Genomic DNA, 12934 nt, shown 5'->3' with positions numbered 1-12934 from the left:
GCCCTGGGAGGAATGCAATGCATGGTACCACATGGTTCCATTCGATCACACTATCTGTTAATCAGCAAAGATACTGCATACAACATAGGTACTCAATGAAGCAAGCAAACTCACGTGCCATCCTGGCGAGTGATGGTATAGCCATACTTTGGATACTTGACAAATGACACATTGACCCCAACTAGAGGAGTTCCATCTGTAGTCACTACTTGACCTCTTATAAGGGACACAAGACTGAAAAAGACAGACAATTAAAGGTACTGAAGTCAGTTACAAAAGCAACGTTACATTGTTTATAAAATGAGTAGTAGAACTCTTGTGCCTCATTTACTCCAAATCCAATTGACTCCAAAGATTTTTAGAATACTGAACATACCACAATATTGCCCAGCTCCCCCTATACACATAAATCAAGAAACTGCTTATCTATGCAGTGAGGTCTGCGTATACGGAATGGTAGTTAGTGCCATCCTTGCCTAATGAGGCTTTGTGTTATTGTCTAACAAGGCCTTGCAGAGTAGAAAGCTACCTCACATTCAGCCAAGCCAGAAGTGTGACCCTGAAGTCCCACTGAAATGATGATTGGGCACTTCTCAAAAACCTCCCTGGGTACAATACCGTGTCTGTGGATGCCTAATACACTTGAAAAATAGAGTGTAATGCATACCTCTTTTTTATAAAACCAATTTTCCAAATTAAGATTCATGTTCCTTCATCTTAGGGAGTGACTGATGTTTATACACTGCATTTGGTCCTGATTTGCAACCCTTGCTTTTCGCTTTGTCAACAGGAGAAAGGATTTGACTTTAAGGCCAGCTTTATGCACCAGGAAAATAAAGAATCTTCTTAGCTAACAGAGATCAAGACGGGTTATTCCGTAAGAGGCACAGTCAGTCTTTTTCTCTTTTGAAAGTGCTTTGCTGCTGCTAAGTGCACAGTGGGCAGAAATTGCTGCTGCTGCCTGCCTGGCTGCATTCTCAGCCTCCAGAGCACTGGAAGTAGCAAGCCCCACTTCTCCCTGCTCTGCTGCTCTCTGGCATGGTCAGTCTGATCCTGCCCCTCTCCTTTCACAGCTGGAGAGGAGTCTCCATCCCCTGGCTCCTTTCCCTTCCACCTTCCCTGTACCCTGAGAGAAGCAGATTGGTGAGTGGGGGAAGCTGCACGGCCAAAGGGAGATGGAAAAAGAGAAGCGCCTTGCAGATGGTTTCCATTTCTACATTTGAAGCGTGAAAAAAAGGAGAAGGTGATCTTGGGAAACAGGGAGAAAGTTAAAACCCGCTGCAACCCATAACCTCAGGGACTGCAAAATTGCATTTTGGTGTAGCTCCAGGTGAAAAGGTTTCTATTTCAGTGCTTTGTGCTTCCAGCATGATGCACCAACTCTCATCTGTAGCTATGGAGAGCCAGAAAATGAAAAGCCCCATTTCCAAATTGGCTCTGTGCTGGCAGGACTGGAGCTGCCCCTGAGCCTTAGCAGGCTTCAGGCATGCCAACAGGCACAGCATCCTGACTCTGCAGGCTTCTGGGCCCAGCCCGAGCTGTAGGACAAGGGGATTAAAGTGAGCTCTGTTTTGCTGAAAACTGACAAAATGCAGTTGACTTCTGGGATGCCTATAACACTTGCATTATCTCCTGTGCTTGCATTTCTAAAGCGACATACATATCTGAGAACATCTGTTTTCATTCATAATAGCAGGGGTTGTTTTCAGGTCTTTTCTACTAACTCTGAAATGTTCAGGATGCTGTGACGTAAATTTCTGGCTGTATTATACTGGCTATTTAACAACTACTTCCTCATATTTGTATTCCAAACAAGGTGTAATATTTGCTTCAATATATCATACAAAAGAAACTAATTAATGAAAATGAGTCATTTCTGTTATTTTTCTTTTAGAACTTTCAATGATTTCTTGAACCGCAGGTCAAATATTAATTTCCAAAATCAACATTTTAGATTTGGATTCCATTACTTCTATTGGATCCATTCCATTCAATTCCAAACAGAATATGGAATTTACTAAAAATCGACACCTGTTCAGAAACTCTACTTGGGAGTACATAGGACCAAGATAATTCTCTTGGCATTATTCATTTTGCTTGAATTATTTAATGTTACAAACATACAGAAATAGTTGTAGGAAGATAGTCACTCAAACTTCTATAGGGGAACGGTGCAGAAAGCAGATTTAGAAAGAAATCATCGTATGGCAGAAGAGAACTAATCATGTTCATGACTTACAGTTTTCTACCTTCCATTTTATTATTTCAGGAAATAATCTGAATAAGAACACTTTGGCCAGTAATCTCCCTTTTCACTTCTAAAATGCCAAACATGGAACACAATGGATATTAAAATTTGTAGCTAAAATCTGGATTTAAAAGATGCAATATGTTGACTAACAGCCACACATAGGACAGTGGGGTTTTTTGTGATTTTTTAAAAGTGTAACTGACAAATTAAGCTGATATATTAATTCCTTTTTTTTGAACACGGAAGTTATATGTGTAAAAACACATAGCTATTCTTTTTCCTAAAATCCTCATTTCATTTCGTTTCTGCACAGAAATGATCATAATTTTATGAAAATAGTTTTGCAATCAATACATTTTGTTATTTATTGTTTTAGCAGGGTAGGAAATAACTTCTTTTTCTTAAACTAATGCTGGAAAAAGAAATCATAACCACTATATATCCCACTGTTTCATCTCTTTCAATGGAATAAGCTAAGAAAAGAGAGAGGCCGTTATCTTTCATGGTAGCTACTTCTTGAGACTATGGCAGTTTCAGTATATGTGAAACTTTGAGTCTAACCCTGTCACACTTATTAAAAGTCAAAAACTTTAGTCTTAAAAGTTTCATTTTGACACTATACATTAGATTTACCTAAAATTGGTACCAAAAATAATAGCTGAGCTGTAGAATTCTCAAAAGCACCTCCACAACTTAGAGGCTAAGGCCAATTTTAAAGTGTCATTAATATGCCATTTGCAAAGATATGTTAAAATACATGACGTACATTAGATTAATAAAACAGAACTAAGACTCCTGCCACCAGCAATCCTAGAAAATGTATATTTTTAAAAAATCTAAAATTTCAAATAAGATTTTTTCAAAGGAGCCTCAGGATTGAAGGGCCCAGCTCCCACTTAGTCTAGAGGTCTGATTCTTAGGCTGTCTTGAAGACTCCAACCCATATCCATACATAAACAGCTTGATTATTTCTAATTTAATTTCTAATATTTCTTGGATGGCGCAATGTCTCCATATCACTATACTTATCCAGAAATTTGGAATGATAATCACCTGCTGTTGTGAAATACTTCAAGATCCAGGAATAAAGTGTTGGATCATGTTAACGGCACAACTAAACATTAGCAGATGATAGTGGAATACAGATACAGGGAATAAGCTCATTTTCATTCTGGGTGCCTTAATGAGGCAACGCTCAAGCACCGGTTAGCATATAATATGTAACAGGAAAGTGCCTGCTCCTCTTCACACAAGGAAATTTTGCTGACTGTAGCCTATATAGAGCCGCATGTACCAACCAGCCTGTGGACTGTGGACTACAGCTTTTTATGCTGTAGCCTATATTACTTTTTGGACAAACTATTCAGCCTCATGAATTAGGAAGCCTCTCTCTTGTCTAGTTTTATTTTTCATGCAACATTGCAGAAAATTGCAAGAATTCCCCCATTTTGTTTTTACAGACATGATGAGAAAAACAATAACAAATTTAGATGAAAACAAAACCATTTTCTTCCATTTTTCCAAACAACTCCATGTGTGTACACATAGAGTATTTTATAAAATAGAATAAAGTCTCTATTATACAGAATAGGATCCAACAGGGCTTTTCTGATAGAATATGGAAATCACTGTGCTATTTGAGCATCACAGGGATGACTACAATGGGGACCTGCCTGGTGTATCCAGAAACATTATGATCCTCATTTTGCAGACAAATATTTAGTGACTTGCTCTACATCACCCAGTAAGCCTATAATGAAATCCTGACTGAGAAAACAGTTTCCTGTAATGAGGTCCAATCTTTTGGGTGTTATCTCAAATAAAGTTCTTTCTTCAGTCTTAACTTTGGCAATATGAACATAATTAACATACTCCTCAATTTCTTAGCATCTTTCCGTAGAGAGATATTTAAGTAATATTGATAAATAGGAACACCACTCTTCTTGTAAGCATACAATGACATCAAATATCAATTAATTATGTGCTGGCTTTTAGATTAATTATAAATATATAATTAATAATCATAGGAAGAACAGACATAGAAAAAAAAAACAAGAAGAAAATGAAAACCCAGTCAGATACATTGATAAAGCAAGTAAAATAGCAAGTAAATCAGTTTTATGTAAGGAATAAATAATAAAATCCCCTAAGTTAATGTATCTTTAAAATAATTTGAAATGTTATTCCATTATTGAAACTTGTGCTAATGGCACTAAATAAAATGCAATCTCCTTCTAACTGTAAACTAGTCTGCGTTTTCCCTTGTTCCAGATTGCAGTCTTCATAAAATGTAAACCTCAGAAGCTCCTACTCAGTGGAAGGAACCTTCTAGGTGTTGTCTATATGTTAAAATGCTAATAAAATCAGTGTTATAAAATAAAGGCCACATCACAAATGGCAACAGCATGCCCTCAGTGGGAATAATGCCCAAGATGCAAACACATGAAGCACCTGCAAATGGTATCTCATGTTAAAACATGAGTAAAAACTCTGGAAGAAATTTTCCCATTTAGTGCAACTGCATAGATACAGCGTCATATTTATAGCTGCTACCTGCTGTTGAAGGGATTTTCTCCTGGGATGATATGAGTGCTGTCCTTCCCCACTAAGAGCTTGATTCGATCATAGAATGACTTCACAGCTGGTGAACCAGAATGGCTCTGTTGTATGATGTCAAGAGGATCACGTGAGCCCCGGCACAGCAGGCTATTTTGACAAGTAGACTGGAGGCAGCAGTCTGGGTCTAGGCAGTCAACCAAGCCATCTGAAAGGGAAGAATCATTAAGATTCAGCTGGCTGCAAAGTGCTATCAAGCAATATCTAATGGACATCTTAAGGCACTGGGAAAAAATGTTAACGCTTACTCTTCATAACATCTCTATACCATAAAACTGGTAATTGAAGCAATAATGCAATGAGGATGAGACTTTCTCAGATACACTGGTTAAACACCACTACTGCTACAACTAATTTAATCCAATGTTAGATGAGAATCAATCCCAAAGAAATTTGTTAAGGGTTGAAATTAGTAAGAAGGAATAGTGGAAGGAGTACAGGGTTTTTCGTTTAGGTTTTTTGTTTGTTTGGTTTGTGATTTTTAAAAAATCTTTCCAACAATGTTTTTAGATTTCCTTGCTGGGCTGTAAGAGTCTTGAGAATTTAATTTGTTCTATTTTGGGAGATAAGTGAGGGGTGACAGGGCAAGTTATCATTACCCAAGTAAAATTAAAATTACATTGTACCTGTTGAGGCAATTCATATGGCAGTACTGCTGGAACTCCCACCTCCCATAGATACCTGAATCAGAACTTGTTTGCATGCTTGGATAAGGAAGGATCAGTCACAAAGCTGGTGGGTTCAGTGATTATATTACATATTAGGTTGCCCATCAAGAATATTTCTTAAGAAGTATTTTTAAGAAAAATTAAAATTTAAACACCATAAATTAAAATGGAATCCTCAATGGGCAGATTGATCTGTATACTTAGATAAATCACAGCTGGTTTTAGCACATACAGTAACAACCTCTACCATCATCCTTTCCTTTGGTATCTCATTTAACTGAAATATATTTTCTCAATGGAGTTCTACTGTAATTTAGGAACTAATAACAATTTACTTTAAAATATTATAATCTCTAACAATTTAGAAACATTTGTTCATCTACTCTGGCAAGAATCAGGCAATCAACCTGCAGGCATTCTATCTACTTAGGTCTGTGAACTTTCAGAGACTCCCCAAGGCATATTAATCTGATTTTTGGATACAACTATGGTCTGGGCACATACTGAATATCATACACAGGAGAGAACATTCCAGTAAGTCAGTTGACAAAAGTACCTTACAGTAAGATCATGACTTATGTGTTTTCAAGATTTTCAAATGCACAACAGACCATTACCCTACACAGCGATAACTGGAAAAACAACAACAAAAAAACCAACCCAAACCTATAAAAAGCTTTCTTATTTTACAATTAGCTATGCATTTCCAATGGGTTATGTGTGCCTGAAATGTCTCCTGATTTAAAAAGAAAATTGCCAGGGTATGCTGACAATGTTCCATTCAGCCCTCTAAGGACATTTATGTTAGGCAAACTACCTTGTTGCGAGAGCTATACGATGCTTTAAGGTCAGTCACCTATTCATATTAAGAGTTCCATTCATCTTGAAATCCTTTCCAATGTGGTGGCAGGAATTTTCTTTTTTGCTACAGTCCATTTTCCACCCACTTTATATAATCATTGTGAGGACACCATTAGCTTCAGATTATAACTCAAGGCAGTTTACTTACTAAGCTCTGAGAACTTTTTCTCAGCATCCTATGTTCTTTCTCAGTTTGTGACACCTCTCTAACTACGAACTTAAAGCTGCCCACTGTTTAGTCCGCTCAATTCTTTTATTCAAACAATCACCAGCCAAGAGAATCCTATCATCACATTAGAAATAACAGAAGCAAAAGACAGGATATAAATTACTCCCTTTGACAAATTTACATTTACTTGTTCAAGCTGCATGGTATTTTTGCTATACCTGTTATTAGAGGTGAGCGTATGTTATGTCTCTAATGACCTCATCATGCAGCAGATTATGGGATGCTGTGACCGAACACTTCTGATGACACCATGAACTTTCAATTGGCATACCAATCTTTCAGTGTCCTGTCAGTCATGCGAATCACATCTTTATGCTCGCAAGCCCCCTTGGATATAGTCTGACATTGCAATCTTCAGTAAATTACCCTGTCACTGCCAATCTCACTGTTATCTCACAAACAATCAAGCAGGCAATCAAACGGCTCTGAATTGCCAGTTCAGGACCTGGGAGGCTAGAAACATCTCCGTTCAATACCAGGGAGAAACCTGTGCATGATTCCTTTCACGATGGAAGGTTTTTGTGCAATTATGTGAATTCAGGGTTGCACACTTTCAGATGCTTACAAGAATATTTAGCCAATACAGGCATATACTGTAACATAATTACACATGATTTATTTGTTGGAAACATTATGACTTATAATATATGGCTATATTTGCCCATACTAATTTTTTCCCAGATGACAAGACTTGGGAGTTAGGATATTTTTACCTTATGTCAACTAGTTGATCCAGCTTGTCGTAGCAGCAGAACTAAGATATGGATCTGTTCAGCCTATGCAGTGAGAACCTGGGCGCTGCTCTTTGGTGTCAAAGGCTTATACACTGCTATACTGTTTGCATGCATAGTTGCATTGCTGCTATTATTTACTTTGCTGCTCTGAAATCTCTATGTACGAAGAGTATTGATTACTGTCAGAATATATTTGTTTCTAGTTCATGTTTGCCTAATTTGCTATCCAGACATATTACCACAGAATGGCTGAGGTTTGCAGGGACCTCTGGAGGTCATCCAGTCCAATGCCACTGCTCAAGCAAGGCTACCAAAGCCAATTGCCCAGGACCATGCCCAGGCGGCTTTTGGGTATCTCCAAGGATGGAGATTCCACAGCCTCTCTGGGCAGCCTGCTCCAGTGATCGGTCATCCTCATGACTAAAAAGTGTTTCCCAGCATACATCTGTGCCTGGGGTTGTTCCTCCCCAGGTACAGGACCTTGCACTTCATGAGTTTTTATCAGCCCATTTCTCCAGCCATAGGTACCATTACATACAAAGTGAAGTAAATTGTTACAGAATCATTTAGTTGCGTTAGACTCAGTTGATTAAAACAAGGGCTGAAAAAAATGTACCTTCTGTAAGAGAAAACTCTGCCATAAGCATGAATTTTAATTAGAATTCAGTACTTTGGTTTTTAATATATATTTCAGAGCTTGTCGTCTTCCAGATTTCCTCAAGCACACTGAATTATTTATATGGTTAATTCAATGACAAAAACCTCACCATTACCCTCACCAAGATATTGCTGCTTTTCATAGCATACACATCTGAGTTTAAACCAGCCAGTTAGCAGCTCTCTGAAACTCTGTATGCTAAAGGGAAGAGACTGTAGCGGGAGTTAAGATGGTGCTGAACGTCCTCCAACAATTTGAGACCAAAAGAAGTCCTGACTTAACTGAGAAGAAAGAAATAGGAAATTTTGATCTGATTTAAACTAGCACCACAGGATTAGCTCTCTGTTGCTGTTTGTAGTTCTTCTGAATTCCCAAATCTTTTCAGAAACAAATCAAGTGACATGGTATTCCTCTTGAAGACTTCACTTCTGCTAATGAATACACATACATCTCTTGAGTTTCCATGAACTGCTCCACAAGATTTTGACAGACTTAACAGCAAAAAGAAAATTTTAAAGTACTACATGTATGTAGAATAATCTACTCATGTACGCCATATTTTAAGACGGGCCTATTATTGTGTTCCTCTTGAACATCATTGCAAGGCCTAAAAAGCTCTCAGTAGAAATAGGAATTTATTTTACTGCTAATGTATTTAGAACCTCTTATCATCAGTTTTCCTTTACCACTGAATATTTTTCTCATCATGTTCAGGTGACTGGATTCCAGAATTTTGCTAAACCTTTCTTTGGAAAGTTGAGGCTTGAGCTATTGGGGTTTTTTAAACTCTGATGAGTAAATGATCTTTAGTTTCCCCTCTTCATCAAATACTTGCAGGTTGTGTTTCAGGTTCAATTCATGATACACATTAGAATGAGCCAACTTTGAGCTGACATCCAGCTGCTTTCTGTACCCAGCAGGGGACAATTTTGTTTCCAAAACAAAACCGAGCACACACTCAGTAGAGGGCATCCTTACACTTCACTAGCTTCAGGAGCTGGTGACTTTCAGAGTGTAATTCCTGGAAATTTTTCTTTCTCCAATAAACATTTCAGACTGATGATTAAAATGGAGGTGGGGAGAGAGGGAACAGCAGCTACTACAAACCCTGAGGGCAAAAGGGCCTTTGATCACTCTAAGGGCAAATTAGTTAATTTATCATGATCTGATTTTAATTATGTGTAGTATTAATATACCCAAGGTGAAGGAATTAGAGATGCTCTATCAGATTATCAGAAGAGTAGGCCTTCTCTCTGCCAACACAGAAATATTTTAATTGAGCTCTAAAGCTGCATGCAGAACTGTTTCCACAGACAGGCTATTCCACAGCCTAGTATATCTTATTACCAGGAAGCTTTATCTAATATTGAACCCAAATTTTCACTTCTGTAGCTTGACCTAATTACTGTTAGCTATATTGGCATGCATCATTCAAAATAATTCCTCAGAAGTTCCTGGTGCTAACAAGAAAGGAAAGGCTTCTAACCCTGTTCCAGCCCTGCTCCTCAATTAGCCAAACTGGAAAACCTCTCCATAAACTGTCAGGATATCCATCATACCACTGGATTTTATAGCGAGCTGTGAGCACAACAGAGTATTTTCGGAACAATAAACCTAAATCAAAGATGCCTTTCAGGGAAAGCTGGATTGTAAATCCCAAATTGTGGTAAAGTAGAATAATCCTGTCTTCTGTGTAAATTGTGTGTGCCTCTGTCCAAAAAGCTCCCCAATGAGGTTTTAAAGTACCCTGGAATATGACATTGGTAGAGCAACAGCCCCACATCCCTTGCCCCCTCAGGATCCCTGTGCTGCCCAGGGCTCTGGCAGTCAGGAAAACCCTCATCCCTAAGAGCCCCAGCTGGAAGGAACTGCTGGAGGGGTAGCTCCAGCTACGCACTGAGCGCCTGGTGGGCCTTCAGAACCTGTGAATACTGGTGGATTATTGATGTGCCAACTTCAGACTACACATCGCATAGAGCAGAGTTGACCTAGAGGGCTCGAAGATGAAAACAATCTTGAAAAAAATGTTTGTTCAGTTCCAGTGTACACATGGATACCGATGCAGCAACTAGTGGCTTTTTAAATCACGGAATTTGCCGTCACTGAATTTCTTGCTTTCGCTTCTCCATGGGTTATAAGACCATGTTACTGTAGTAACATATCCCGTGAGGGACAGTGTAAGGATAAGCTGGCTAATGTGTGTAAAGGCGATTAGAGGCTGACATGAAGTTTTAACAAAATCGCATACAAGCACACTCATTAGCTCTTGTCAAAATTACATAATGTCTAGTTTTGATATGGATTTTATACTCGAGCCTACATGACTCACACTGGCCCCCATCCACAATAGATTTCAACTACTCATTACATTTTATGTTCTAAAGCTGACTATTGTACGGCTCTGGAAAGGTATTTTCTGCACCAAGAGTATTCTGGGTATTTATAGTGAGAACTTCATAAAATCTTTTGTCTGTGCTGAATTAGAGACCCCTGCTGAGGCAATGCTTGTTGAGGCAAGCTAAATTACATGATTTGCTTTTGTGCTGTGAAATACTTGTATTATCTTAAATGTCACGAGACTGATGCAGTATCAAGCCACAGGATTGGTAATTTTCTAAAAGCAATTTTTTTCTAAATGTTTATTGCAGGAAGACAGTCCTCTTTCTTTCCATTTTCTTTCTGTCTAATTTCAGAGATGAGTTTTCTAAGCCAACTCAAATAAACAGCCTTTCAATCAATCAAGTGCACTGTCCTGACAGTGAACTTCTCTAGAACTGTATTTTTTCTTGTGAAGTGAAGAGAATTCATACTGGAGCAGATAGTTGGCTTTCTCTCATTCATTATCTTTAATGTATTGTGCCAAACAGAATTACTGCCAACTGTACTTCTTGGTGGGTTACAGCTATATAGTAACAAATGGAAGGGCATAATTTGCCTTCTGAGATATGCACAACTCTCTTTGGAAAGCCAAGTGGAAATAAATTAAAATGTTTTCTAAAAAGATTGTCCCGTTTTGTATAACAAACAAGGAATTCCTCATTCTATTTAGCTTAGTATTCTATACTGCTATGTGTTGCTTCCTTTCCTTCCCCACCCAATTTTAGTCCTGATAATTACATTTTGAGGAGAAATGTTATCTGTGAAGTGATATAAGCAGTGACTGTGTTTAAGCTTTTTGGTTTTGGGTTTGTTTTTTTTTTTCCCTTTACCTAGCCTGCACCTGCCCTCTCCATCCCGGACAAATCTGAAACAAACCAATTTAGCAAAATTTTAGCTATCTTCCTTTCTCTGAGATTACATCATATGACTGTCTTGTCAATAAAAATTATAAACCTGAGAAGAGTAATTTTGAAAGGATGCGAAAGGCGGGAGAAGAGACAAAGAGGGAAAAGAAAGCCTAGAAAGAGTAATCCAAGTGGGGGATACAGGACTTCTGCCAGGGCTGCTTCTGCAGAAGTCAGAGTTCTTAAATACCTCTCTCAAATCATCCTACAGAATTCAGCACAAAGGCCCCTCAAACATGAGTTCCTGGTATCAACTGCACCCAACATCTAGTGAAACTGTACTTTAGGAAAGAAATATGATGTTTGTTCTGCATTACGTTGTCCACTTTACTTGGAAGCACTGTAAGGTCTAAGGTGAAATCTAGTTAAACATACACCATTTATGAATATTCTTCCAAGATACTAAAAGCATTTTGCAATTTAGGAACAACTAAACTATTATAAAATAGTTATTGTAAAAAGATGGCTATAAGTTGTCCCTGTGGTGAATTCCTTAAGCAATATGTCAAAAGGAATATGAACTTAAAAAGTAATGTACCTTCTCCCATTCCTCAAAATAGCATTTTTAATCCCTTACTTTCCTAAAATAAATCCATGGTGAATTAAATGGGTTATACATGTCTGTTGGGAGGATTATACATTGTAATCACAAGTATAGGTCTTAAAATAAAGCTATTTCTAATCCCTCCAAAAGATGCTTAATAACTATTAGACTACTGAGGGACTGATTAAGGAAAGGGATTAGATTTAGAAGTGGCCACAGTAAGTAAATTATGTAATCCAAACATGTTTTGTAAAACAGAAGCATTTTCCAATTAAAAGAGACCTTAAAAGTGAGTCAATGCCAGAAAACCCTTACCTTTCAGTTAGGCTTCCCCCTTAAAAATAAATAAATAAATAGATAAATAGACAAATACTTAAATAAGAAACTTCCAAGCTTTTTCGGCAAAGTAGCCTATGCACCATAGCGACCCTAGATGGGTTTATGAAGACCCTGTTAAGGCCAAAGCTAGATTTGACAGGTGATGGTAAGGACAAATACAGGTGACTTTGCCAGTGCTACCTTGGATCAGGCACAGCTCTACTTGAACAGCTCTAAGATGAGCAAACAGCTCTGGATGTTCTCTCCTGTCCCTGCTCTGGAATCCTGTTTTATTTATGTGAGTAACACACGCTGACATCACATTTAAAATGAAGATTTGTAAGTCTCAACAAGACAGGGACACATCTCCCTCTTCTAGGAATAAACCAGCTAAAGGGCATTAATCTAAAATTGAAAGAAAATATTAAGTATAATATTTCATTTTTCTCTTTTTGAACTATGGCATGGAACTCGCATTGTGGCAGATAATAAGACAAAACAGGACAAATGGGAATCCCTTTGGAGTCAGTGGCAATGCTCTTCTTGACATTCATGAGATGAAGACTTGGCCTAAGGCTTTTGAATCTGATTGTGCGATGCAATTGCAATAAGAATGGCTGAACAGCGGAAGAGCACCAAAATATGTTAAATCTGTTGCCGCATGGGGAAGAATGGAAAACAGAAAATTATAGATATGTTTCAGTGACACACTGAAGCAACTCTATTTTAACAACAAGAATAGATGGATGGAAAAGGGAGGAGATTGGGCTG

At 38.0% G+C, this 12934-nt stretch overlaps 1 protein-coding gene across 2 annotated transcripts in view; it reads right to left on the bottom strand.

Moving 5' to 3' along the window:
* Window positions 1-12934, bottom strand: part of TENM2 (teneurin transmembrane protein 2) — a 632063-nt gene that overhangs the window by 38805 nt on the left and 580324 nt on the right. For both annotated transcript variants that reach the window (XM_075102131.1, XM_075102132.1), the window contains 2 exons: window positions 4805-5015; window positions 115-234 (listed from right to left, as the gene is read on the bottom strand). In XM_075102131.1, the coding sequence (XP_074958232.1) occupies window positions 115-234; window positions 4805-5015 (331 nt within the window). The remainder of the gene's footprint in view (window positions 1-114; window positions 235-4804; window positions 5016-12934) is intronic.

Source organism: Phalacrocorax aristotelis, chromosome 8 (genome assembly GCF_949628215.1).
Source record: "Phalacrocorax aristotelis chromosome 8, bGulAri2.1, whole genome shotgun sequence".
Lineage (NCBI taxonomy): Eukaryota > Metazoa > Chordata > Aves > Suliformes > Phalacrocoracidae > Phalacrocorax > Phalacrocorax aristotelis.
Note: the sequence above shows the minus strand (reverse complement) of the source record. Positions and strands in the feature narration are given on the sequence as shown.